A 21916-nucleotide genomic window follows, 5' to 3' on the forward strand; every position below is an offset into this window, starting at 1 on the left:
CGCCCCGCCCGCCGCAGCGGGCTCGCTTGTCTGACTGTCCGGTATGCCTGCAGGATTGAGTTGCACCCTTGGTGGCGTCGGGGTTTCTCGGCTCAGCACATTCTCCCTCACCCCCCAGCCTCCCCGATATTAATAGCCCTGCATCGGGCCATCCAGCTGGCCTGGAGCCCCTCCCCATGCTCGAGTGTCTCCCTTAGTCACCCCAGAAAACATTCAAAACATCTCTGTGCCTTGGTGTTCCTGACTGTGAAATGGGAACAGGGCTCCCTGTTTCACACCAGAGCCGCGCAGAATGAGGGCCAGGAGGAGGCCCAAAGGGCAGCTTCTAGAGCGATCTTAGGTCACTATTATAGTCGTCATCTCCGTTGTACACGAGGAACCAGACTCAGAGAGGGCCCGTGACTTTCCCAAGCTCACACAGCGCCTAAGCCGCAGAGCTGGAACGCGAACCCCGGATCTCCGCCACGGGATCCACGCCAGCGCCCCCAAATTATGCAGTCCCCTGGCCCAGGGCAACATCTTGCCCTGTCCCGACCCGAGCACCCTCGCCCCCATTCGGCCCCTCCCTCCTCCCCCATATTTAGCGCGAATCCGATCCGGGGCTGGACCCGGCGCTACTTAACGCGGCCCCTGTGTACTGGAGAGCGCCAAACAGAGCAAAGCCAGGAGCCCCAGCAAGATGATGATGGTGATGCAGCCCGAGGGTCTGCGGGCCGGGGAGGGGCCCTTCGCGGGCGGCGGCGGCGAGTACATGGAACAGGAGGAGGACTGGGACCGCGACCTGCTGCTGGACCCGGCCTGGGAGAAGCAGCAGCGGAAAGTGAGTACTAGCCCATCTCCTGATGGCAAAACTGAGGCCTGAGAAGCTGATCGGTTTGTGGTTGTCATCTCAGCAGGTCAGGAGTAGAGCCTCCAGAGTGCCACTCCCTCGCCCAGGCTCTGCCCATCAGTCCTCTGGGAGCCCTCACGAGGGATTTAGGAAGACAAGGAGAGTTTCTGGGGTGACCCCCAGGATTCATTCCCCTGGGTCCACTGCCGTACTTCTCCTAGCGAAAACGGATTGGGCTTAGCTCAGGAGATCCAAGTTTGGCGGTTTCTGGAAGAAAAATCTTTCTGCCCACACCCACCCCACCAGTCTAGTCAAATATTCCCAGGCCCCACCCTGAGGGCTTGCAGCCAGGCAACTAGTAAAGAGAGGGGAATGTTGGGGAGAGGGCTGCCATCCCAGACCCCTTTCCACCCTCTCCTCTGTATTCTCTCCAGCATGATGTCCGTAGACTCTATTCCAGTTGTCAAATGAGGAAACTGAGGACTAGAAAGGGGCAGAAATAGAACCCAAATCACGAACTGTCAGAAAACAAGACTCCCCACCACAACCCGAGGGTCTTTGCCCCTTGCTTGCACCATCCCCACTCTTTCCCAAGATACCCCTCCCTGCCCAGTGGCCCTGAGTCTGCTCAAAAGGCCACAGGGTTGGGGAGGAGGGAGCCCTGGGTCCCCTTACGCAGTAACCTGACTCTCCAGCCAGATGGACACTTTGTGCTGAGGCAGCGGCTTGGGGAAGCTAGAGAGGGGCACATGGGCAGCTGCTGCTCTGGCCCAGCCTTGTAGGGTACTCAGGCCCCCTCTCCCTGAGCTATTTTCACTCCCAGACTTTCCCAAGTGGAGAGGGCAGAACACCTGGGTTCCCAAAAGAGAAATGATCCGGGCTGGAGTGAAAAAACTTTAGGGAGTGGCAGGCCAGGAGTAGGGAGGACACCATGAGGTTATTGGACCCTGCTCAGCATTTGCCAACAGTGTATGACTCCAGGCCTGGGCAGGGAACAGGGGTGCTCAGTGGAATCTGCAGGATCTGAGAATCCCAGGATTTAAAATCAGAGCTCTTCTACTGGGTTAGGTGACAGGAGATGACTCCAGGGACCAGGAGGCTCAGCCAGCTCGGCTGGGGTACCCCAGGTGACAGCCTCCCCCACAGGCTCCTCTTGCACCTGCCTCCAAGCAGGCTGGCCCAGCAATCTCCTGGTGATGTCATTCCTGCCCCTGACCCCAACTGCCGTCTGCTATGCAACAACTCTTATCCTCACCCCCACCCACCCAGGCCTCTCCCCAATCCAGGTCCATGTGCCCCTCTTAAGATACATCGCTGTCTGTAACTTGCCTTTGTCATTTAACAAAATATGAGGACTATCCTTCTAACCCAACTTAACAGCCGCCCATCCCATCCATTCATTCAGTGGCTGAAGAGTGTAGATGCTCTGTAAATTAATCAGCATCTCCAGGATGCCGGACATTCTGATCCTTTCTCATCCAACATTGTTTTTTTACAATGTAATGAACATCTCTGTGCTCAGCTTTAGCCCTGCCTCATCCCTGCTACTCCCCTGCATCTTGGAACACTCCCACCTTCTCCCACCTGATGCCCGAGTCCTTCTCATTCAACCTCATTCAAAAATATTCATGCACTATTTCTTGTGGAGGTCCTACTATGTGTCAGGCACTCTTTTAGGTGCCAGGAATTCAGCAGAGGACAAGCTCAGGGAGCTTATATTCCAGCAAGGACAAGTGTTTCTCTCTCATCCACCTCATCCCACCCCATTCCCTTCAACTGACACTTTCTCTCTCACCCTAGTCCCAACCACCGCCTCCTCACTTCTCCCTTCTGCTGTGCCAAGGCTTCGGTCTCCACTCTGCAACCAGGACGAGCTTTTAAAAACACAGTTCTGCCTGCCTCCCTCCTCTGTCTGAAAGCTTCCCTGCCTCCCTGTTGCTCTCAAGTTCAAACTCCCTGGCTTAGCACCCAAGATCCTGCATGACCTGGCCACTGCTGCCCCTCCGGCCTGCCTCTCACCACTTATACCCCAACACCCCCAGCTTCATTCCAGCAGTGCCTAGAGAGCTGTAGCCCTGCAAACCTAGCAACAGTTTCTCACTGCCAAACACTTGCCCACGTGGCTGCCCCTTCCTGGAATGCCCTTGCCTGCCCTTTCCTGGCTGAGTAACTCCTGCTCTTCCATCATAGCTCTGATAGAATATTAACCTTCCCCAAGAGGTTCCCCACCCGATTTGGAGAACTCCTCCCCTAAAATCCCTGATGCCAGTCTCTCCCAGCTCTTCTCAGACCAACATGAGCCTTTGATTGGCTGTGAGTTCCTTTAGGGCAGGGACCACACCTCATTAAGAATCATGTTTGTCAAATGAAAGAATGCCCCGCCCAGCAGGCTTGGCTCAGTGGTTGATCCATGGACCTGAAGGTCACGGTTCGATTCCCAGTCAGAGCACATGCCCGGGTTGCGGGCTCCATCCCCAGTAGGAGCTGTGCAGGAAGCAGCCGATCAATGACTCTCATCATTGATGTTTCTGTCTCTCTCTCTCCCTCTCCCTTCCTCTCTCTGAAATCAATAAAAACATATTTTTTAAAAAAAGAATACCCCTCGTCCGACCGGACGTGGCTCAGCAGTTGAGCGTCTACCTGGGATCCAGGCGATCAGGGTTCGATTCCTGGTCAGGGCACACGCCTGGGTTGCCGGCTCGATCAATGACTCTCTCATCATTGATATTTCTGTCTCTCTCTCCCTCTCCCTCTCCTTTCCTCTCTCTGAAATCAATAAAGATATAAAAAAAAAAAATTAAAAAAAAAAGAAAAAAAGAATACCCCTTCCTTTTCCATGGAGGCCCCACCCAGACCTGCCTTTCCCCCTGCCCTATCCAGTTCCAGGGCATCCCAGACTCCAGGGTTGGAAGGAACTACAGAGAATCAACTGCTCTTCCTGTGCTTGGGGCCCCATCAAATAGTGCTCAGCACTCACACACCTCCAGTGACAGGAAGCTCACCCCCTTTTCTTAGCAATGACAGCCCTCAAGAATATAAAGCAATATGTTCCATGTCCCACTTCTAGGGCCTCTGAAAAGCTGGTCTGAGGAAGGGAAACTGGCTGAGGGAAAGAATTCCTAATAACTCCAGGGCCACCTTCCAGGAGTTTCTACCTTGTGGTGGGGGAATGCTCTGAATTCTAGAATCCTGCCAGGTCGGGGAAAAGGGACCTGAGATGTCATGTAGTCTGACCCCTTAATTGTACAAATGGGGAGACTGAGCCTAAGAGAGGGTAAGGGGCAGATCCTGGGTCACAGTGAGTAGCACAGCTGGGATTGGAGCCTAAATACGGATTTGACCAAGGACTTTATAGCTAATGGATCCAGGAGAATCCAGGGCCTGAAAGCTTGGCAGTTTGGTGGAAACTTGTGCACCGGGCTCCAGGTCACCTCATCCCCAGTAGACACAGCCATATACCAGCCTTTCCCTCCAAGATGGAGACTGAGGCTGAGGCTAACTTTGGGGGGCAGGGGAGGACAGTTGACTCCAGAAGCTGGGTCAGGCTGGGCCCGAGTGCTGATCCTCCACGTCCCGCAAAGCTCTAGCACATTCATAATCTACCTGGAGGCCAATTCACAACAGCCCTGAGAGGTCGATAGGGCTGATATAAAAAGACACAGGTGCACAGTCCCTCGGGCAAAACCCTCAGAGCCAGATGTGCTTCGACCCAGAATCTTTCCAATTTTAGAAAGGCAGTGCCACCCTGCATTGGCCCTTGCACCTCAGAGGGCCCCACACTTTGCAGTGTCTGCTTTATGATTTTCTAAATGCCCCTCCAGTGCTGGAGACTGGTCAAAACTGGAGTGCTGGTGGTGAGGTGCCCCAAGTCCAAACTGATACCTGCATGCACCCCAGACCCCATTTCTCCTCTTCCAGAAGAACTGAAGCTCAGAGAGGGAAAGAGGCTGGCCCAGATACACAGCAAGTAGGTGCCTGATCCAGGACTTGAATCCAGGGCCTTGGGCTCTGAGATCTACCCTGACCCAGGAGCCTGCACACTGTCCTCAGCACTAGGGTCTGAGCGCTGTTCTCTGCCCCCAGACCTTCACTGCCTGGTGCAACTCGCACCTGCGCAAGGCAGGCACCCAGATCGAGAACATCGAGGAGGATTTCCGCAACGGCCTCAAACTCATGCTGCTCCTGGAGGTCATTTCAGGTGAGGGGTGCAAATCCATGTACTGGGACCCCAGGACCTAAGGGAATCCAGAGAGCTGGGGGATATGGCAGCAGAGACTGGAGGAGACTTAGTGGTGGAGGGGAAAGTTTGAGGACAATGTCTCCAGCTTCCTCTTGTGACCTTTGACCCTTGACCTCTCCTTTTATACCCAGGAGAGAGGCTGCCCAGGCCAGACAAAGGCAAGATGCGCTTCCACAAAATTGCCAATGTCAACAAGGCCCTGGACTTCATTGCCAGCAAAGGGGTTAAGCTGGTGTCCATTGGGGCTGAAGGTGAGGAGGTGGCAGAAGGGGACGTAGGCGGGGGGCAAGGGGTGTTCCTGACATCAACAAGTCACCTCTGTCTGTTTCCTCATCTCAACAATGGGGATAACCATCCATGCCTCCCAGGAGGGACCGTAAGGAGCAAATGTGCCCAAAATGCCAGCCTAGGACCTCGCATCTAGAGAGTGTTAGAATCACTTTTAAGTAAAACAGTTGAGTACCTACTAGGTGCCAGCCCTGGGATGAGGGACCAGGGCCAGAGAGCAGAGCAGGAGGAGGTAACTGAGGTGGTAGCACAGGCCTTGAACACCAGGTGGGATCTGTCCCGCCCCCACCCTGTAGAGATCGTGGACGGGAACCTGAAGATGACCCTGGGCATGATCTGGACCATCATCCTGCGCTTCGCCATCCAAGACATCTCTGTGGAGGGTAAGCAGGGGATGGGGAGAAGCAGGTAAGGCGAGAGGGCCTGGCCCAGACCCCTCCCCAACTAACATGCGCCCATCTTCTCTCAGAAACCTCGGCCAAGGAAGGCTTGCTCCTGTGGTGCCAGCGGAAGACAGCGCCATACCGCAATGTCAACGTGCAAAACTTCCACACCAGGTCTGTCAACGGCCAGCAGGAGGCATGGGCCTCTGCCAGGCCTTGGGGCACAGGCCCCTGTTGCAAGCCACAGGGGAGGAGAGGTCACAGCCAAGTTCCTGGAACAGTGTCTGAAAATAGGAGGACTCTGTCAATGTTGAATTGACTCCAGGGGGGTGAGGGAGACTTCCTGGAAGAGGGAGCATTGGAGACATCCCTGGGAGGCCATTGCAGCCAGAGAGATCTTGTGGGCAAAGACCTGGAGGCCAAAAACATCTAGAAATTGGTGGGACCTAAACCTGGGGTATGTCAAAGAATCATGAGGAGCTTGGAGGAGATAGTCCAAATCTGGTAATACAGGGCCTCAAATGCTAAGGCGTTTGGACTTTACTCCATTTGACAAATGAGGCTGCCTTGATGGGGGTGCTTCTGGGGCGAGGGTAGGACAGGGCCTATGCTCGAACCTAGGCCTGATCTCCACCTTTTCTCTCTGTCCAGCTGGAAGGATGGCCTGGCCCTCTGTGCTCTCATCCACCGACACCGCCCCGACCTCATCGACTATGCCAAACTGCGCAAGGTAGGCCTCCGACACCCCCAGCCCCAGCTCCCCCAAATCCCTGCCCTCAGCTGACCTTTAACCTCTCCCCCCTCATACCCATGTAGGATGACCCCATCGGCAACCTGAACACTGCCTTTGAGGTGGCAGAGAAATACCTGGACATCCCTAAGATGTTGGATGCAGAAGGTGAGAGTAAGCCTAGCCTGGGGAGGACTCGCTATCTCACGGTCTGACCTCCACACCTTTGCCCCTGCTCTTCCCTCCTCCTAGGACGTCCTGCCCTTCACTTGGCTCCCTGGTCTGAATCCTTTGTGCCACTGGCCCTCTTTTCCAGGAGCCCTCTACCATCTCCCTGCCCCTCTCCACCCAGTGGAACCAGCCTCCCTTGCGTCGCCTCTTCTGAAATGGCTCCACCCTCTGCCTCATATCCCAGTTACCTGGGTCACTTGGGGACATGTTGGTCCCTTAAGACTGGGAGCTCCTCTGGGGAGGTCCTGCCTCTGTGGTCCCTGTGCCCGAGCAAGGCTTTAGTCAACTGAAACAGCAAACACTTTCTGAGCACCTGCTGTGCCTGGTGCCCTGAATGTGTGGGCATTGATGGATGAGAAGTTGAGGGAAAGACAGACAGACAGACAGACAGATAAACAAAGTCAGGGGATGGTTAGAGACAACAGGCAGTGTGGACTAGTGCCTCCTGAGGGCTGCAGTGTCTGTTCACTCACCCAGAGAGGAGGAGGCTGCTGGGCCCTGGGGTGATCAGGGAGGGATTCAGGGAAGAGGAAGGTGGTTTGGGGTAGCTGGCAGCTAGTGGCTATGACTAGATGTCGCTGTACCCCTCCCATTTCGAGGGAGTCTCTGCCTGGATAGGGACATGAGCCCATTTCTCACCACTGGCGTTGGCCAATAAGCACCTCGCTGCCATCCCCCAGACATTGTGAGCACCCCAAAGCCCGATGAGAAGGCCATCATGACCTACGTTTCCTGCTTCTACCATGCCTTTGCTGGCGCTGAGCAGGTGAGGGCTTGTGGACCCAGGGGCCCAACCTTGGAAGCATCCCAACTCTTGGCGATGCCAGGCCTGTGGGTGGGAGTGCCACCATCCCAGCTGCACACATGGTCCTTGGGGAGCTCAGGAGCAGAGGCCTGAGCCTGGAAGCTCCTTTTTCCGCCCTGAAAGGTGCGCTCCCCTTACCCTTTGTCTAGTGGCCGGGGCAGGGTTCATAGGCTCCACAGAGGGAAGCCGGGTTGGGGGGGGTGTGCAGCTTGTTCTACGGCAGCCACTCTGCCCCCCATTCCCCACCACAGGCCGAGACAGCCGCCAACAGGATCTGCAAGGTGCTGGCTGTGAACCAAGAGAATGAGAAGCTGATGGAGGGATACGAGAAGCTCGCCAGCGAGGTGAGCCAGGGAGGCCGCCCCACCGCCGCTCCCGGCCAGCCGGCTTGGCCTGTGCTGGCCAGGCCTCCCTCTGTCAGCGTGGCCTTGGCCTCCCCCAGCCCCCTTATGGCATCTTCGCCCATCTCCTGCCCCCTTCTGCCTTCCCAGGGCCTGGTTGGTCACTCATCCTTCCTTCATTTCTTCATTCACTTGTCCACTCACTCGTGTGTAGGCCGTCTCACGGTGTTTGCTCTGTGCCAACTGACACTGGCCCCTGGGCTCAGAAATTAACCCTCCTACTCCTTCCCTGGCTAGTGAGGATACCCCCTTCAGCCCCCCGCTCTGCTTGAGGCCGGGGGGTTAGGCCACAGCCTGGGTGTGGGTGTAGCAGGGTGGGTGAGGTGAACAGGCTGGCTCGGAGCTCTCTGCTCTGCCCCTGCCCGGCCCTGGCAGCTGCTGGAATGGATCCGCCGCACGGTCCCGTGGCTGGAGAACCGTGTGGGTGAGCACAGCATGAGTGCCATGCAACGCAAGCTGGAGGACTTTCGCGACTACCGGCGCCTGCACAAGCCGCCCCGCGTGCAGGAGAAGTGCCAGCTGGAGATCAACTTCAACACGCTGCAGACCAAGCTGCGGCTGAGCCACCGGCCCGCCTTCATGCCCTCCGAGGGCAAGCTGGTCTCGGTGAGCTGGGCAAAGGGTGGGGTGACCCTGACTCTGCCCATATTCTCTGGGTGACCTTGGGCTCTGTGTCCCCTTCTGTACAATGGATGAGCTGTGACAGAGGGCACCTCTGCCTGCCCCACAGGACATCGCCAACGCATGGAGGGGGCTGGAGCAAGTGGAGAAGGGCTATGAGGATTGGCTGCTCTCGGAGATCCGGCGCCTGCAGCGACTCAAGCACCTGGCTGAGAAGTTCCAGCAGAAGGCCTCCCTGCACGAAGCCTGGACCCGGGGTAGGTATATCTCATGGGGCTTGATTCTGTCCTGGCGTGGAGACTGGTAGAGGGTGGGACTCCTGGCAAAATGCACAGGCCAGGGGATGTTCTCCGGGAAGCTGGAGACCTGTTTCCTAGTCCCACCTTGCTGTGCAACCAAGTCACTGCCCCTCCTAGGGCCACAGTTTTTTTATGTGTAAACTCGGCCCCTCGCTCTCCTGATTCTGGCCTTCTGTAGGTCTGCTCCAGTGTATTTGTCATTTAGCATTTTATTTGTATACGTAGCATGTATCCAAAGGAGAATCCCCAACCCTAACATCACTTATACTCAAAATATATTAATGCCAAAATATTGCATGAGTCACATATATTACTCTGCATAAACACAGTTTTCTATATTCTGTCAGGAATTTTAGTCCTACAAATGAATGACTGCTGCCTAAAAATAATGAACCAAACATTAATAATGGATTATGGGTATAATAAATAATGATGGTTTCATATAATAAGAATTCCTTAAGTATAAGGCCACTTATATGACCCTGAGATCTCCAAACCTTTAAACCTCAGTTACCTTTTCTGCAAAATGCAGAGGCACTAAAAAAATGGTTGCTGCTGCCGTTATATTTTTATTTGCATAATTTTGGTAATTGTATTCTTAAAGCACTTTTAGGTTCATTATTCATTCATCCAACTAATATATATATTTTAAATATGTTTATTGGTTTCAGAGAGAGGAAGGGAGAGAAATATCAATGATAAGAGAGTTGTCATTGGTCGGCTGCCTCCTGCATGCCCCCAACTGGGGATGGAGCCGGCAACCCAGGCATGTGCCCTGACCGGGAATTGAACCTCGATCTCCTGGATCCTAGGTTGACGCTCAACCTCTGAGCCACGCCCGGCCAGGCCATCCAACTAATATTGATAGAGGGTCTACCAAGTGCCAGCAGCCTTCCCAGATGCTGGGGAAACTGGAATCAGGAGCTCATCAGGCCCAGAGTCGTTGGGAGGTAGTTCTCCATCAAATACCAAAACAGTACCAAGGGCCACTCTGCACCATGCAGGCTCAAGGGCGCAGGCGTCATTTGTGGGCCATGTCCTGGAACAGGAGTTTGGTTTAACTTATCAGGCCAGCGCCTCAAAACAAACCGCTAGGGTAGGAGAGGCAGGTGTGACCGCCTGCATTTCACAGATGCAGAATGTCCACCATCACACAGCCCTGCTGGAAGCCCCCGCTCCTCTCTCTGAGCAGGGAAGGAGGAGATGCTGAGCAAGCGCGACTATGAGTCGGCGTCGCTACAGGAGGTGCGGGCGTTAATTCGGCGCCACGAGGCCTTTGAGAGCGACTTGGCTGCGCACCAGGACCGCGTGGAGCACATCGCCGCGCTGGCCCAGGAGCTCAAGTAGGCGTGGCCTGAGGCCGGGCCCGCCGGTGACCACGCCCCTTCCCGGCCCCGCCCCTCGGCCCCAAGCCCCGCCCCGACGCTCATTGCCTTCAGGACCGTTCTCCCTAGTGCGGCCATCCAGCCTTGGTACCTTGTCCTTCCCCGTCACCGCTTGCCCCGCCCTCCTCCCTTATCCCCACCCCCATCTCCGGACCCCGATCTGCCACACTCTTCCCTCCGGGCATTCACCGGCTGCACCCCATGGCTTGCCCGCGTCCTTCAGCCCTAGGGCCGGGTCTGCTACCGCCTTGACACTTCCTCCGGTAAACCTGCCCCTTTTCACATAACCCCGCCCCTCCACTCAAGCTTCTTGAGGGACTGGAGCTGAAACCAGTGGGCACCCCTTTTCCCCTACGGCCACGCTCGGAACGCCCCCTTCAGGAAAGCCCCGCTTCACCTCCACCTGTCCCACCTGTAGCCTACGCTACACCTTCACCACAACCCGGGGTGTGGGTCAGGAGGAAATCTGGGCTGCGGCCTGGCCCCAGTCACCCCCTCTTCTCGCCCCCAGTGAGCTGGACTACCACGAGGCCGCCTCAGTGAACAGCCGCTGCCAGGCCATCTGCGACCAGTGGGACAACCTGGGCACGCTGACCCAGAAAAGGCGGGACGCGCTTGAGGTGAGGCTGAGGGCCGGGAGCTGGGGGCTGGACACTGGAGATAGGTGAGGGGGGCCTGTTGGGCAGACTGCTGACCCGGCCTCCATTCCTGCGGCCTTCAGAGAATGGAGAAGCTGCTGGAGACCATCGACCAGCTGCAGCTGGAGTTTGCACGACGGGCAGCACCCTTCAACAACTGGCTGGACGGAGCTGTGGAGGATCTGCAGGATGTGTGGCTGGTGCACTCGGTGGAGGAGACCCAGGTGGGTGTGGGTCTGCATTAGATGACAGAGAAACTGGCCTAAAATCCTGTCAGCCACTCCTTTAGGCTCTTGGGGAATGGGGACAGAAGGAAAATCTGAGTTCCTGAGAGCTGGACTGGGAGACAGGACTGGGTTATTGAACCAGCCCTTCCCTAGACCCACTGGATGGCCTGGAGCACGTTGCTGCCCTTTCTGTCACCTACAGGAAGTGGGGGATCCTGGCTGATCCTTCCTGCCTGTTGCCCCCAGAGCCTGCTGACAGCACATGAGCAGTTCAAGGCAACGTTGCCCGAGGCTGACCGAGAGCGGGGTGCCATCCTGGGAATCCAGGGTGAGATCCAGAAGATCTGCCAAACTTACGGGTTGCGGCCCAGCCTGACCAACCCCTACATCACCCTCAGTGCGCAGGACATCAACACCAAGTGGGACACGGTCAGTGCTGTCTATGGCCACTCCCCACCTCCCACCCGCTCCTGAGGACTCAAATCACCCTGAAAGCTCAGGTATCCCAAGATAAGGATCTGGGGTCTGCATAGGCTCCATGTGGCATTGGACAAGCCACCTTGCCTGTCAGCCTCATCTGTAAAGTGACCATCACAGCAGCATTTCCTGTCAGGCCTGATGTAGAGTGAAATCTGGTGTGGGAGCATCCTTTACAAAATTACCTGTTCGTTATAAATGAAGTTGCTGCCCCATTTAGTGACGAGGAAACAAGCCTACAGAGGTTAAATGATTTGCCCAAGAGCCTGCCCATCAAGCCCTGACACCTTGGCTCAGAGCAGCAGGGGCTGTTTGAGGGGCTGGATTCCTCAAGAGCTGCCCCTGGCACAACCACTCTCCTTCCCAGGTCCAAAAGCTGGTGCCCAGCCGTGACCAGATGCTGCAGGAGGAGCTGGCACGGCAGCAGGTGAATGAGAGGCTCCGACGACAGTTTGCAGCCCAGGCCAATGCCATTGGGCCCTGGATCCAGGGGAAGATGGAGGTAAGGCTTGGATGGGGGGGCAGGGGCCAGGCCACCAGGAGTTGGGAGTCCCCATCCTGCCCTGGTCTCCCTGCAGGAGGTGGGGCGCCTGGCAGTGGGGATGATCGGCTCTCTGGAGGAGCAGATGGCTGGACTGCGGCAGCAGGAGCAGAACATCATCAACTATAAGAACAACATTGACCGGCTGGAAGGCGACCACCAGCTGCTGCAGGAGAGCCTGGTGTTTGACAATAAGCACACTGTCTACGGCATGGAGGTGGGATCACTCCCGCTAAGAAGAGGGGAGGTGGCACTGGCTGGTGAAGCCTAGAGCAGCCACAGCTGGACACAGCATGTCTGTCCCAGTTCAGCTTGGCCAGGTCTCCCAATGTACCCAAGGGGATACTGAGACCCAGCGAGTGAAAAGTGACCTGTCCAGAGTCATATAACAGTCTAAAGCCAGGCCAGGCAGGATTGGTCATGGATGGTTGATCAATACTTAATTATATAATCATCAAACTTTAAGGCAGGAAGGGGCACTGGAGGTCACTCAGTAGAACCTCCAGATGGGTAGAGGCCCAGAGAGAGTAGGACTTGCCCAGGGTCTCATAGTGGATTGGGGGTGGAGCTAGAGCCTGTAGCCAGACACTGGCTGCCCACTGACTTAGCCTGTCTCCTACTCTCCCAGCACATCCGTGTGGGCTGGGAGCAGCTGCTCACCTCCATTGCCCGCACCATCAATGAGGTGGAGAACCAGGTACTGACCCGAGATGCTAAGGGCCTGAGCCAGGAGCAGCTCAATGAGTTCCGGGCATCCTTCAACCACTTTGACCGGGTCAGCAGGGGCCTAGCCTTATGGGGTGGTGGACTTGGGCTAGTGGGGTTTGAGGACCACGCCTGACACCCACTCACCCACTACAGAAGCGGAACGGGATGATGGAGCCCGATGACTTCAGGGCTTGCCTAATCTCCATGGGCTATGACCTGGTGAGTCCCCCCAATCCCATCCCAGGAGTCCCATCAGTGCTCTGTCCTGCTTATGGATCACCTACTGTGTGGTTCCCACCTTAACATCCATGATCTCATTTTCTCATCACACCCACTGGGGCTGGGCAGAATTACCCCTTTTCAGACACAGGCTATCAAAAGCTGAGAGAGGTAGATTAACTTGTTCAAAGACACACAGCTGGAAATTTGGACCTAGTTCTGTGTGACTCCAAACCTTGAGCTTGCAACATTTTTACTCAGAGAAACAGCACTACAGAGAGCCCCAGAAAAAAGATCAGGACCAATGGGCAACAAGGGGCATTGCCACAGTCAGGAAGCAGATTTCAGCCTAGTAGATGGACTTTCTAAAGTCAGACCTGACTAAGGCTGCAGTCTATGGAGGAAGGGAGCACCCTGTTACTGGGGTTGTCAAGCCAAGCCTGGACTGTCCCCAGGAGGGGACATTAGGAGCCCTCCTGGCTTTAATACCCATGGACATGATGCCCGGCCTCTATCCCTCCCTGCAGGGGGAAGTGGAGTTTGCTCGCATTATGACCATGGTGGACCCCAACGCAGCCGGGGTCGTGACCTTCCAGGCCTTCATTGACTTCATGACCCGAGAGACAGCTGAGACTGATACAGCTGAGCAAGTTGTGGCCTCCTTCAAGATCCTGGCGGGAGACAAGGTAAATCCCTGGCATGGAGGGGCTGGTGGGTTGGGGCAGGGAATAGGACCTGTGAGCCCTCAATACCTCTTCTCCCTCAGAACTACATCACCGCTGAGGAGCTGCGGCGGGAGCTCCCGCCTGAGCAGGCTGAGTACTGCATCCGCCGAATGACACCTTACAAGGGGTCTGGAGCTCCAGCTGGAGCCCTGGACTACATGGCCTTCTCCAGTGCCCTCTACGGGGAAAGCGACCTCTGACCTTAACCCCTGAGGTTCTCCATGCGAGTAGGAAAGAGGGTGCTCCCTTTGACTGATCCCATCCATCCCTCAGGACACAGACCCTGAGAATGACCAGTTGACTGTTTCTGAATAAAGACCCATCCCCACCCGTGGGTCTCACTCCATCTCCTTTTGGTTCCTGAAGCAGAAGCTAGGCCCTCAGGCTCCTGGGCAGGACTAGTTGCCTGACCTTAACCCTCCAGGGGTCCCCACCACCCCTCCTTGCCCTCAGGGACTGAGCATTCATACCACACTGGAGCTGAAGACACCCCTTTATTGTTAGAAAAGGGTGGTTACAACAGTTTGTCTAGACATGGAAGGGAACACTGTCCCCAAATCCAGGGGGACCAGAATTTATAGTATCAGACAGAGAAAAGCCAGGTCAAGAAGCCAGAGCCTGCTGAGGATAGGCTGGATTTAAAACCAGAATATCTGCTTCCCACCTGTCCCTTGCCCGAGCCCAGGGTTCCTGCCCCAGTTTCAGCTGCCAAGACATCACCCTTCACCCAAGACCCTCTTAGCTACCACAACTTAACAAAGGTGCAGCTGGGGAACTTCAGAGCGGGGGTGAGGTGGATGGGGTAGGGGCTGTACCCCTAGCCCAGTGCCCTTTGCTCACCCTGAGATACACAGTGCCCATCCCTGAGCCAGCTGTGCCTCCTGGGGAGGGGCCTAGAAATGGAGGTCAGGCTGGGGGAAGGGTTGCTCTGGTCTGCAACAGGTCCTGAGCTAGTGCTCTTCAGTTCACCACCGCCGAGCTGGCCATAATGTTCACACCACAGGCCCCAGACCCTCGATGCAAGTAGTAGTAACCCTGGGGGGGGGGGGGGAGAGTTGGTGAGGGCACTAGGACGGAATGGAGGCTGGAGGGCCAGGGGCCAAGTAGGCAAGACTCACCTCCTCACCCCAGTCAGTGCCCCAGCTGTTCTTGATGGCCCAGAAAGGAACATCTGAGCCTGGGAAGCAGAGGGGAGTGCAGGGGGTCAGGGCCTCAAGCACTATGTACTCTTCAAATATCTGCTGTGGGCCTACTGTGTGACAAGTACTAGGCAAAGAGCAGAGAAAAAGACAGGCCCACCTACCACCCTCCTGGAGACCTGGTGGGGACCTGGGATTTGGGAAGGGTACCTAACTACCCCCCTCAGGCAGGTTAGTTGTCCATACAGTTCGACCTTCCACCGCCTCAGCTTTCCCATCCACAGAGGCGGTGGATGATCCAACCTGGCCCACAGCCGGAGAGAGGGGTAAGGACAGGGTCCCTAGGCTTTCCCCAGACTTCCCCCTAGAGGTCCTGAGATGCTGTGGTTCAACCTCTGCCTGTTACCTGGGGTGGTGGGCAGAGAGGGGGTCAGAGGAACTCACGGTTGCCGTAGCCCACGAGTAGCACAGCATGGTCAATGAACCAAGGGCTGCAGAGAAGCCGCAGGGGGTGGGAGATCCCACGGCGGTAGAACTGAGGAGGGAGAACAAGTAGTAGGGGACCAACTCCACAGAGAAGTTGGGGAGGAGTCAGCAAGAAATGGAGTGGGGTAGCGGGGCTGGGCCTTACCTGCATGCCGAAGGCGTTGATGGCAATGGAGATGGGGCCCTTCTTGGCCAGCCAGGCTGCCATGTCTGAGACAGGGGAGGGGCAGCATCAGTGGCACCCAGGCCCCAGCTCCATGTGGCCTGTCCCCATCCCCATCCCTCACTCACTTTGCTCATTCCGGCCTAGCTCCACTGAGTCATTGATGTAAACCTTGACCTTATCTGCAGAGAAGTTGCAGGTCTGCAAGTGGCCACTGTAGCTGTAGTCATCCTCTGTCTCCAGCCCTCCTGGGGAACGGTGTGGGGTAGATGGGGGAGTAGAGAAAAGGTGGACCCCGTTTACTGTACACTCATCTTCTAGCCAGAGGCTGTGCTAAGCCGCTTATCCACAAGGCCTCACATTCTTCACCCACCCCGGGCCACAGGCCATCCCCTCTAAGAAAGTGCCTCATTCTAGAGATGACACAACTGAGGCTCAGAGGGCTGAGGGAGTAACCAGCGAGAAATATGGCAGAGATGGAACTCAGCTCCCAACTTCTGACTCCTCCCTTGTCCCTGCTTTCCTAGGACTCTTGACCTTGGCTTGCTTGTCCAGCTCTAACAGGACCCAGCCCTGACTCTGTCCATCTCTTATAGGACATGTGTGGCTCCCAATCTGGCCCAGACCCCCCCCACACCAGGCTCCCAGACCAGTTTCTATACAGCCACTTCAATCACTCAGCCTTCATCCTTCTGCCACTGCAACCCACTGCTTAACTGAGTTGCCAATTTAATTCAACACCTCCTCTCAAGGAGGTATATGTCTACTTGGTTTAGCAGCATCTAGAAATACAGACATCCAAGCAGCAAAAATACCAAGGCCCCGTTAGGTGCCAGGAACTTTACACATATTTCCTCATATGATATTCAAGGCAATCCTATGAGGTGGACATGAGCCCCATTTCACAGATGAGGCAACTGAGGCTCTGAAAGAGCTGACTTGCCCAAGGACTTCAACCAGAAGGGTGAGCACGAAGACTTAAACCCAGTTCACGTGACTTCCATGCTCATGTCTCTACCCATTAATACATACCCAGGGTCTTTATGGCTGAATAGGCATTGGAGGGCAAGCCGCCCATGCAGGCCTTGTCCACTTTGTCACAGTCCACGAGCTCTAGGAGACAGAAGGCCGGTCCCAAGAAGCCCTCAAGAGGGGCTGGGCTAGGGATAGGAGGGTAGAGCAGGATGCTCACCCTGCTCAGAGAGGGAGAGCAGGTCCCCCCGTTTCAGGAACCACTGGCCCTCCACGTTGCCTGTAACTGAGAAGGCCCAGCAGGAGCCACACATGCCCTATAAGAGACAGGAAAAGTCAGGGCTGGGTCCCTTCCTAACCCCAAGGGCAATCCTCATGTCCCACCCTCGCTTCTGAGGGGTCCAACCTGGTTCTTGACTTTGGTGACAGCCCCTTTATTCCTCCAGTCCCACTCAGGTGGGGCAGGGTCGTCAAGGGACTTGGCTAGGCGCATCTTCTTGCCAAGCCCCTCTTTTAGGAGGGGATTCAGGTAGATGGTGCGGAACTCCTCCTCTGTGGGCAGAGGTGGGCAGGGATGGGGGTGGGGGGAAGTTTTCTAAGCCAGACCTGATCACGGCCTTGGGAACAGGTCCTGTCCCTTCTAGGCTTCATGATGGTTCTGGCTACCACCCCTACCTGTGAGGTCACTGAACTTGGTGACTCCATACTGAGCTGTGCCACGGTCCAGGGCCTGGATCTTCTGAGCTCGTACCATGTTATTGATAAAGACGGACATGCGCCACTGGGCTTCTGAGGACCAAGGAGCAGGAGAGGAGGGGCTCAGACCCCAGGCAGATCATAAAGGAGGGGCACTTGGGGCTAACAGGCAGAGGTTTCCCTGGGGAGTAGGTGGGCTCTGTAAGCTCAAGGACAGAACCCCAGGGCAGGTAGAGGTGGGGGGCCAGACCTGCAAGTGGTAAGGGTAGAAGGTGTGATCAACTTTTGGGGCCAAACTGGGGTAATGACTTCTCAGGTGTGAAGGCAGAACCAGAATGGGCTCCAAAGAGCATCCCCAGACAGGAGGTCATGGGAATAGGCCACCATGCCAAGGGCTTCCAAAAGAGAAAATCTGGCCTTTGCCCCATCCCACTCTACCCAGAATGATGGAAGCCCATGGTTTCTGACCAGGAAGATCAGATAGGAGAAGGGGCCAGGTCCCTGAGGCTGCCCAGTCCTGGGTGGTTAGGCAAGAACTTGGGGATTTAGGGGTCTCTGAAAGGATGCACTACCTCTTCTGTCCTTCCCCTCCCAACACCAAGGTGCCGAATTGGGGGAAGGCCTGATCTGATTGGGTCCTCACCCTCCTCTGTCTTATATGTCCGGTTATAGGTGGTGACAAAGTACTTGAAGAGTGAAACCATTTTCACAGAAAACTCCTGGAAAGACAGGGGGTCTTTACAAGGAGTCCTTCTCAAACTGACCAGGGAACCCCAGGCCAGGGTGAGGGGAAAAGAGGGTACATAAGGCAGCAGGCAGCTCCCCAGAGAGAGAAGGGCTCCTCACCTGGGACAGGGAGTCCCTGTTCAACAGTGGAAGGAATGAACTGAAAGTTTCATTTTTGTCATCTGGATAGGGTTGGAACAAAGAAATCAAGGCTGAACCCCGAATAAAGTCTGATCCGGGCTATCCCAGAATCCCTGGGCTATCCCAGCACCTTTCATCTTGGTATCCACTGCACCACAGTCCTGCCTCAGCAGCGAGTGTCTTCCTAGCTCATAGAGGACTTCAAAGCTGCAGAGCTAGTGGGAGAGGAGGAAGCCAGCCTGTGGGGCCCTTGGCTAGATGGCGCTGGAGTCTCCCCAGATGAGGACCACCCCCAAGGCAACCACCCCCACAGTGGAGAGTGAGGCACCGCCAGCACCCCGACGTTCTCCCTTTTCTGGCACGGTCTCTGGCCCTCAGGTCCCTGGAGGTGACCTGGGTAGCTGCTGCCTCAGACCCCTTCCTTTTGGCTAGGCTCATCTTCCCAACTGCTGCCAGAGTCCGCCCGGGGGCGGGAACTTTGGGAGCCCCATCACTCACCAAGGTTTTCTTAGACGCGGAGAGCTGGCACGCCGTGGGGTCGTTGCAGCGCGGCTCCTCCAGCGTCACCTTCAGGGAGTACAGAGACCCCCCGCCTGCCTGGGTGGAGGGGCGGGTGGCGCGGGTGAGGCGGGTATAGCCATTCCCTCCTCAGCCCGGCCGTCTTGGGTCCCACGGCCTCACCGCGCCCCCTCCCCCCTCCCCCCTCCCCAGCGGTCCAGTGCCCCGCCCTGCCTAGGTCAAGGTTCCTATCCCTGGGGCCAGGGCCCCGCGCCCCCGCCCAGCCGCGTCCTCACTCGGCGGACGCGACCGCTCACGGTCCCCAGGACGGCTCGCGCCCCGGCAGCCAGGCCGCGGTTGTACATCCCCAGGGCGTAGCGGGCGGGCCGCAGGAGCTCGGGGGGCGCGGGCTCCCAGGCCTGACCGCCGCTGTCTCGGCGCGGCGGGGCGGAGGCAGCGCCCGGGAGCAGCCCCAGCAACCACAGCAGGGGCAGCCAGGACGCCATGGCGAGGGCGGCCCGCGACCCGAACCCAAGGACGGCTCGGACCAACTTGGCCGAGCAGCCGGCGACAGAGAGACCTGAGTCCGGGCCCGGCTCTTAGGGCGGCGGAGCGCCAGCCAATGGGCGTCCGCTAGGGGCGCCTGCGCGCTCGCTTGTTTGCGCCAGGCACGTGGGCCGAGCCAGAGGCGCTGGCGGGTGAGGTCCCGCCCCTCGGTGACAAGCTGGTCCTTGCACAACACGCGTCGGCGGGTAGGGGGCTGGAGCCCCAGCCAGGGGATAATCCTTTAGGTCTCTGAAGCTAGCCTGAGAATAAAAATAACTACTAACATTTACTGCATGCTTATTATATGTTAATATATAATCGTCGTAGCGATCCTGTGAAGTAGATGTGATCCCAATTTAATAATTAAGGAAATAGAGGCCTAGAGAGATTAATCGGTTTACCAAACATTGGCTAAGTGCTTGGAGCTGGGCTTCAACGCAGGGAGTTGGCCTCAGAGGCTGGATTCGCAGCTTGATTCCTCTTTGAGGCCCCTCTTCTCATCAGCAAAATGGCAAGTAATGTTCCCTGGACTGGCAGTTCCTGGGGCTGTTGTGAGGAATAAAGGCAATCATGCAGGCATTCCGTTCTCAGCAAGAGGATGTGTTGGGTAGGACAAGGGACTCAAGGTCCGGGCCACTCTTACTAAATGCTATTCTTGCTAATGTTAAAATGTGGCACAGTATTTTGCAGACCATACTTTGCAGACCAGCTGTAAACAGGATGAGCTTGACAGAAACCCAATCCAGTAAGTGTTAGCCAACTGAATGAAATCAATGAGTAATTGACCAAATAGTGTATGTAAGCAATGACTAAGCTTCCAGGAGACAGCTTTGGGTATGACTCCCCCCTTCTTTACTTGCTGTGAGTAAATAAAACTACCTTGCAACAACCACATCTTTTTGAACAGAACACCCCAAGCAGGGAACTCCTTGAGTTGGGTAACAGAGGCATGAACAGTTATATTAAGCATAGCGCTGCCTACTGGAGCTCACAGTCTAGTGGAGAAACAGGTGAGAAAAGGAAATATTCCTGCAAGATGTTCCAAGCTGAGGGAGAGTTTAAGGGAACTGAGGAAATCACAGAGTGAGTGGGGCGTTAGTTTGCACTTGGAGAGTGGGGGAAAATGATTCTAAAGAACATCTAGTCCAGCCCTGGCCTGCATGGCTCAGTTGGTTGGTGCGTACACTTTTTAAAGGGCTGATGCTGTTGCACTTTCGCTAGCACACTACAACCTGAGGGCCAAATCTGGCCGGCTGCCTGTTTTGGAGATAAAGTTTTATTAGAACACAGCCCCATCCATTTACTTATATATTATCTATAATTGCTTTCACATGATAAAAGCAAAGATGAGCCTTGTGACAGAGACCATATAGCTCACAAAGCCCAAAATATTTTACTATCTGATCCTCCACAGAAAAAGTCTGCCCACCCTGCTGTAGTGTTTCTCACCTGGGTTATGTGTAACTTAGAATGCAGCAGAATGCCAGGAGAGAAGCCAAAATATAAATGCTAAATATATCTTCCCAAGGGGCAGTTTAATTCAAAGATAATTTCAAGCATAATTTTTATAATAAAACAAATATGAAAATATTATGTAGAATGCAAATTTTGCATAAATTTCAAAAATAAAAGACTTTAAAGAAATTTCTGCCCAGCCTGTGTTGCTCAGTGGTTGAGCCTGAACCCATGAACCAAGAGGTAACTGGTTAGACTCCCTGTCAGGCCACATGCCCAGGTTGCAGGCTCAATCGCCAGTAGGGGGCGTGCAGGGGAAGCAGATGGATGTTTCTCATTGATGTTTCTCTCTCTCCCTCTCCTTTCCTCTCTCTAAAAATCAATAAAAACATATATATATATATTAAAAGAAATACAAGAGACATAATCTCTTTCTTAAAGAAAAAAAAGAAATCTCTCTCATGCCTTTAAGCACTGCTTCCCTCTACTACCTCAGCATCCCAGTCTCATACCTGAGCAAGATGCTTGTTTATGTTCCTCCACTCAAAGGGGAACTTGGGTGGGAAAGTTTGAGAAATGCTGTTTGTATTGGGAAAACAAAACAAAGTGGAAGTTTATGTGCCAGCAAATGGTGAGTGGAGATCTGAGGTGAACATTACCTATGCCAGCAGGTGAGGCAGGCTGTGTATAAGGGCTCTTACCACCCTATCTCACAGAATCAGTACACCTGGAAGACACATGTAGGCTTCTGGGTCAGACAGACCTGGGCTTGGTTCTGGCTCTCTAATTTACTACCTTTATGACCCTGGGTCAGTTACTTTACCTAGCTGAGCCTTCATTTCATCAGCTGTAAAATGGTGATTAAAATACATACTTCACAGGTGGTTATGAGGAGTTTAAGAAATCAGGCAGGGAAAGTGTTCTGCAAAGGTAACTACTATCATGTTAGCTAAATTTCCTGAATATATAAAGAGTGCTCAAAAATCAAGAAAAAAAAATAGTCAAAATCAATTGAAAGTGGGCAGAAGGCATGGGCATTTCAGAGAAAAGGAATAAATATAGCTTTTATATATATGAAAGATGAAACTTCACTCATAAAAGAAGTGAGAACACAATTCAAAAAAGATACCATCTTTCACCTACTAGATAGTAAAGATTTAAAAATTTGATAACATCCTATTGTTGAGAGCGGGGAAAGAATAATAGTTGTACAATATTGATGATAATGCAAATTGTGGAGAGTAATCAGCAATATCTATCAAAATTATAAATGCTTATGTTTAGACATAATTCCACTTCCAGGAATTTAAACTACAGAAATAGTTGCAATCCTAAGTAGATGAACAA

The 21916-nt window shown here is 54.7% G+C and overlaps 2 protein-coding genes across 3 annotated transcripts; one reads left to right on the forward strand and one right to left on the reverse strand.

The window, feature by feature from the left end:
* Nucleotides 1-604: 604 nt before the first annotated feature.
* ACTN3 (actinin alpha 3) lies at nucleotides 605-14093 on the forward strand. 2 transcript variants are annotated; one of them, XM_081153765.1, is made up of 21 exons: nucleotides 605-820; nucleotides 4913-5027; nucleotides 5201-5320; nucleotides 5654-5740; nucleotides 5827-5914; nucleotides 6392-6470; nucleotides 6557-6638; nucleotides 7382-7467; nucleotides 7758-7850; nucleotides 8283-8513; nucleotides 8638-8785; nucleotides 10020-10170; nucleotides 10724-10832; nucleotides 10934-11074; nucleotides 11324-11506; nucleotides 11922-12056; nucleotides 12133-12312; nucleotides 12724-12870; nucleotides 12957-13022; nucleotides 13550-13708; nucleotides 13789-14093. In XM_081153765.1, the coding sequence occupies exons 1-21, from the start codon at nucleotides 680-682 to the stop codon at nucleotides 13945-13947; spliced, it is 2700 nt and encodes an 899-aa protein (XP_081009891.1). In that variant the 5' UTR covers nucleotides 605-679; the 3' UTR covers nucleotides 13948-14093. The 2 variants fall into 2 exon arrangements, 1 of the variants encoding a protein (XP_081009891.1); XR_014000003.1 differs by having other exon boundaries at nucleotides 651-820; nucleotides 11280-11506; nucleotides 13789-14077.
* A 176-nt stretch (nucleotides 14094-14269) lies between these two features.
* CTSF (cathepsin F) lies at nucleotides 14270-19213 on the reverse strand. Its single transcript, XM_081153811.1, has 14 exons — nucleotides 18865-19213; nucleotides 18569-18667; nucleotides 18201-18285; nucleotides 18050-18111; nucleotides 17847-17922; nucleotides 17183-17296; nucleotides 16914-17059; nucleotides 16728-16824; nucleotides 16568-16648; nucleotides 15664-15783; nucleotides 15518-15582; nucleotides 15331-15421; nucleotides 14866-14924; nucleotides 14270-14782 (listed from the first exon to the last, which is right to left on the reverse strand). Exons 1-14 carry the CDS (start codon nucleotides 19072-19074, stop codon nucleotides 14708-14710), a joined length of 1380 nt encoding a protein of 459 aa, XP_081009937.1. The 5' UTR covers nucleotides 19075-19213; the 3' UTR covers nucleotides 14270-14707.
* Nucleotides 19214-21916: the final 2703 nt, after the last annotated feature.

The sequence above is a fragment of the Miniopterus schreibersii genome, assembly GCF_964146895.1.
Source record: "Miniopterus schreibersii genome assembly, chromosome: 12".
Classification (NCBI taxonomy): Eukaryota; Metazoa; Chordata; class Mammalia; order Chiroptera; family Miniopteridae; genus Miniopterus; species Miniopterus schreibersii.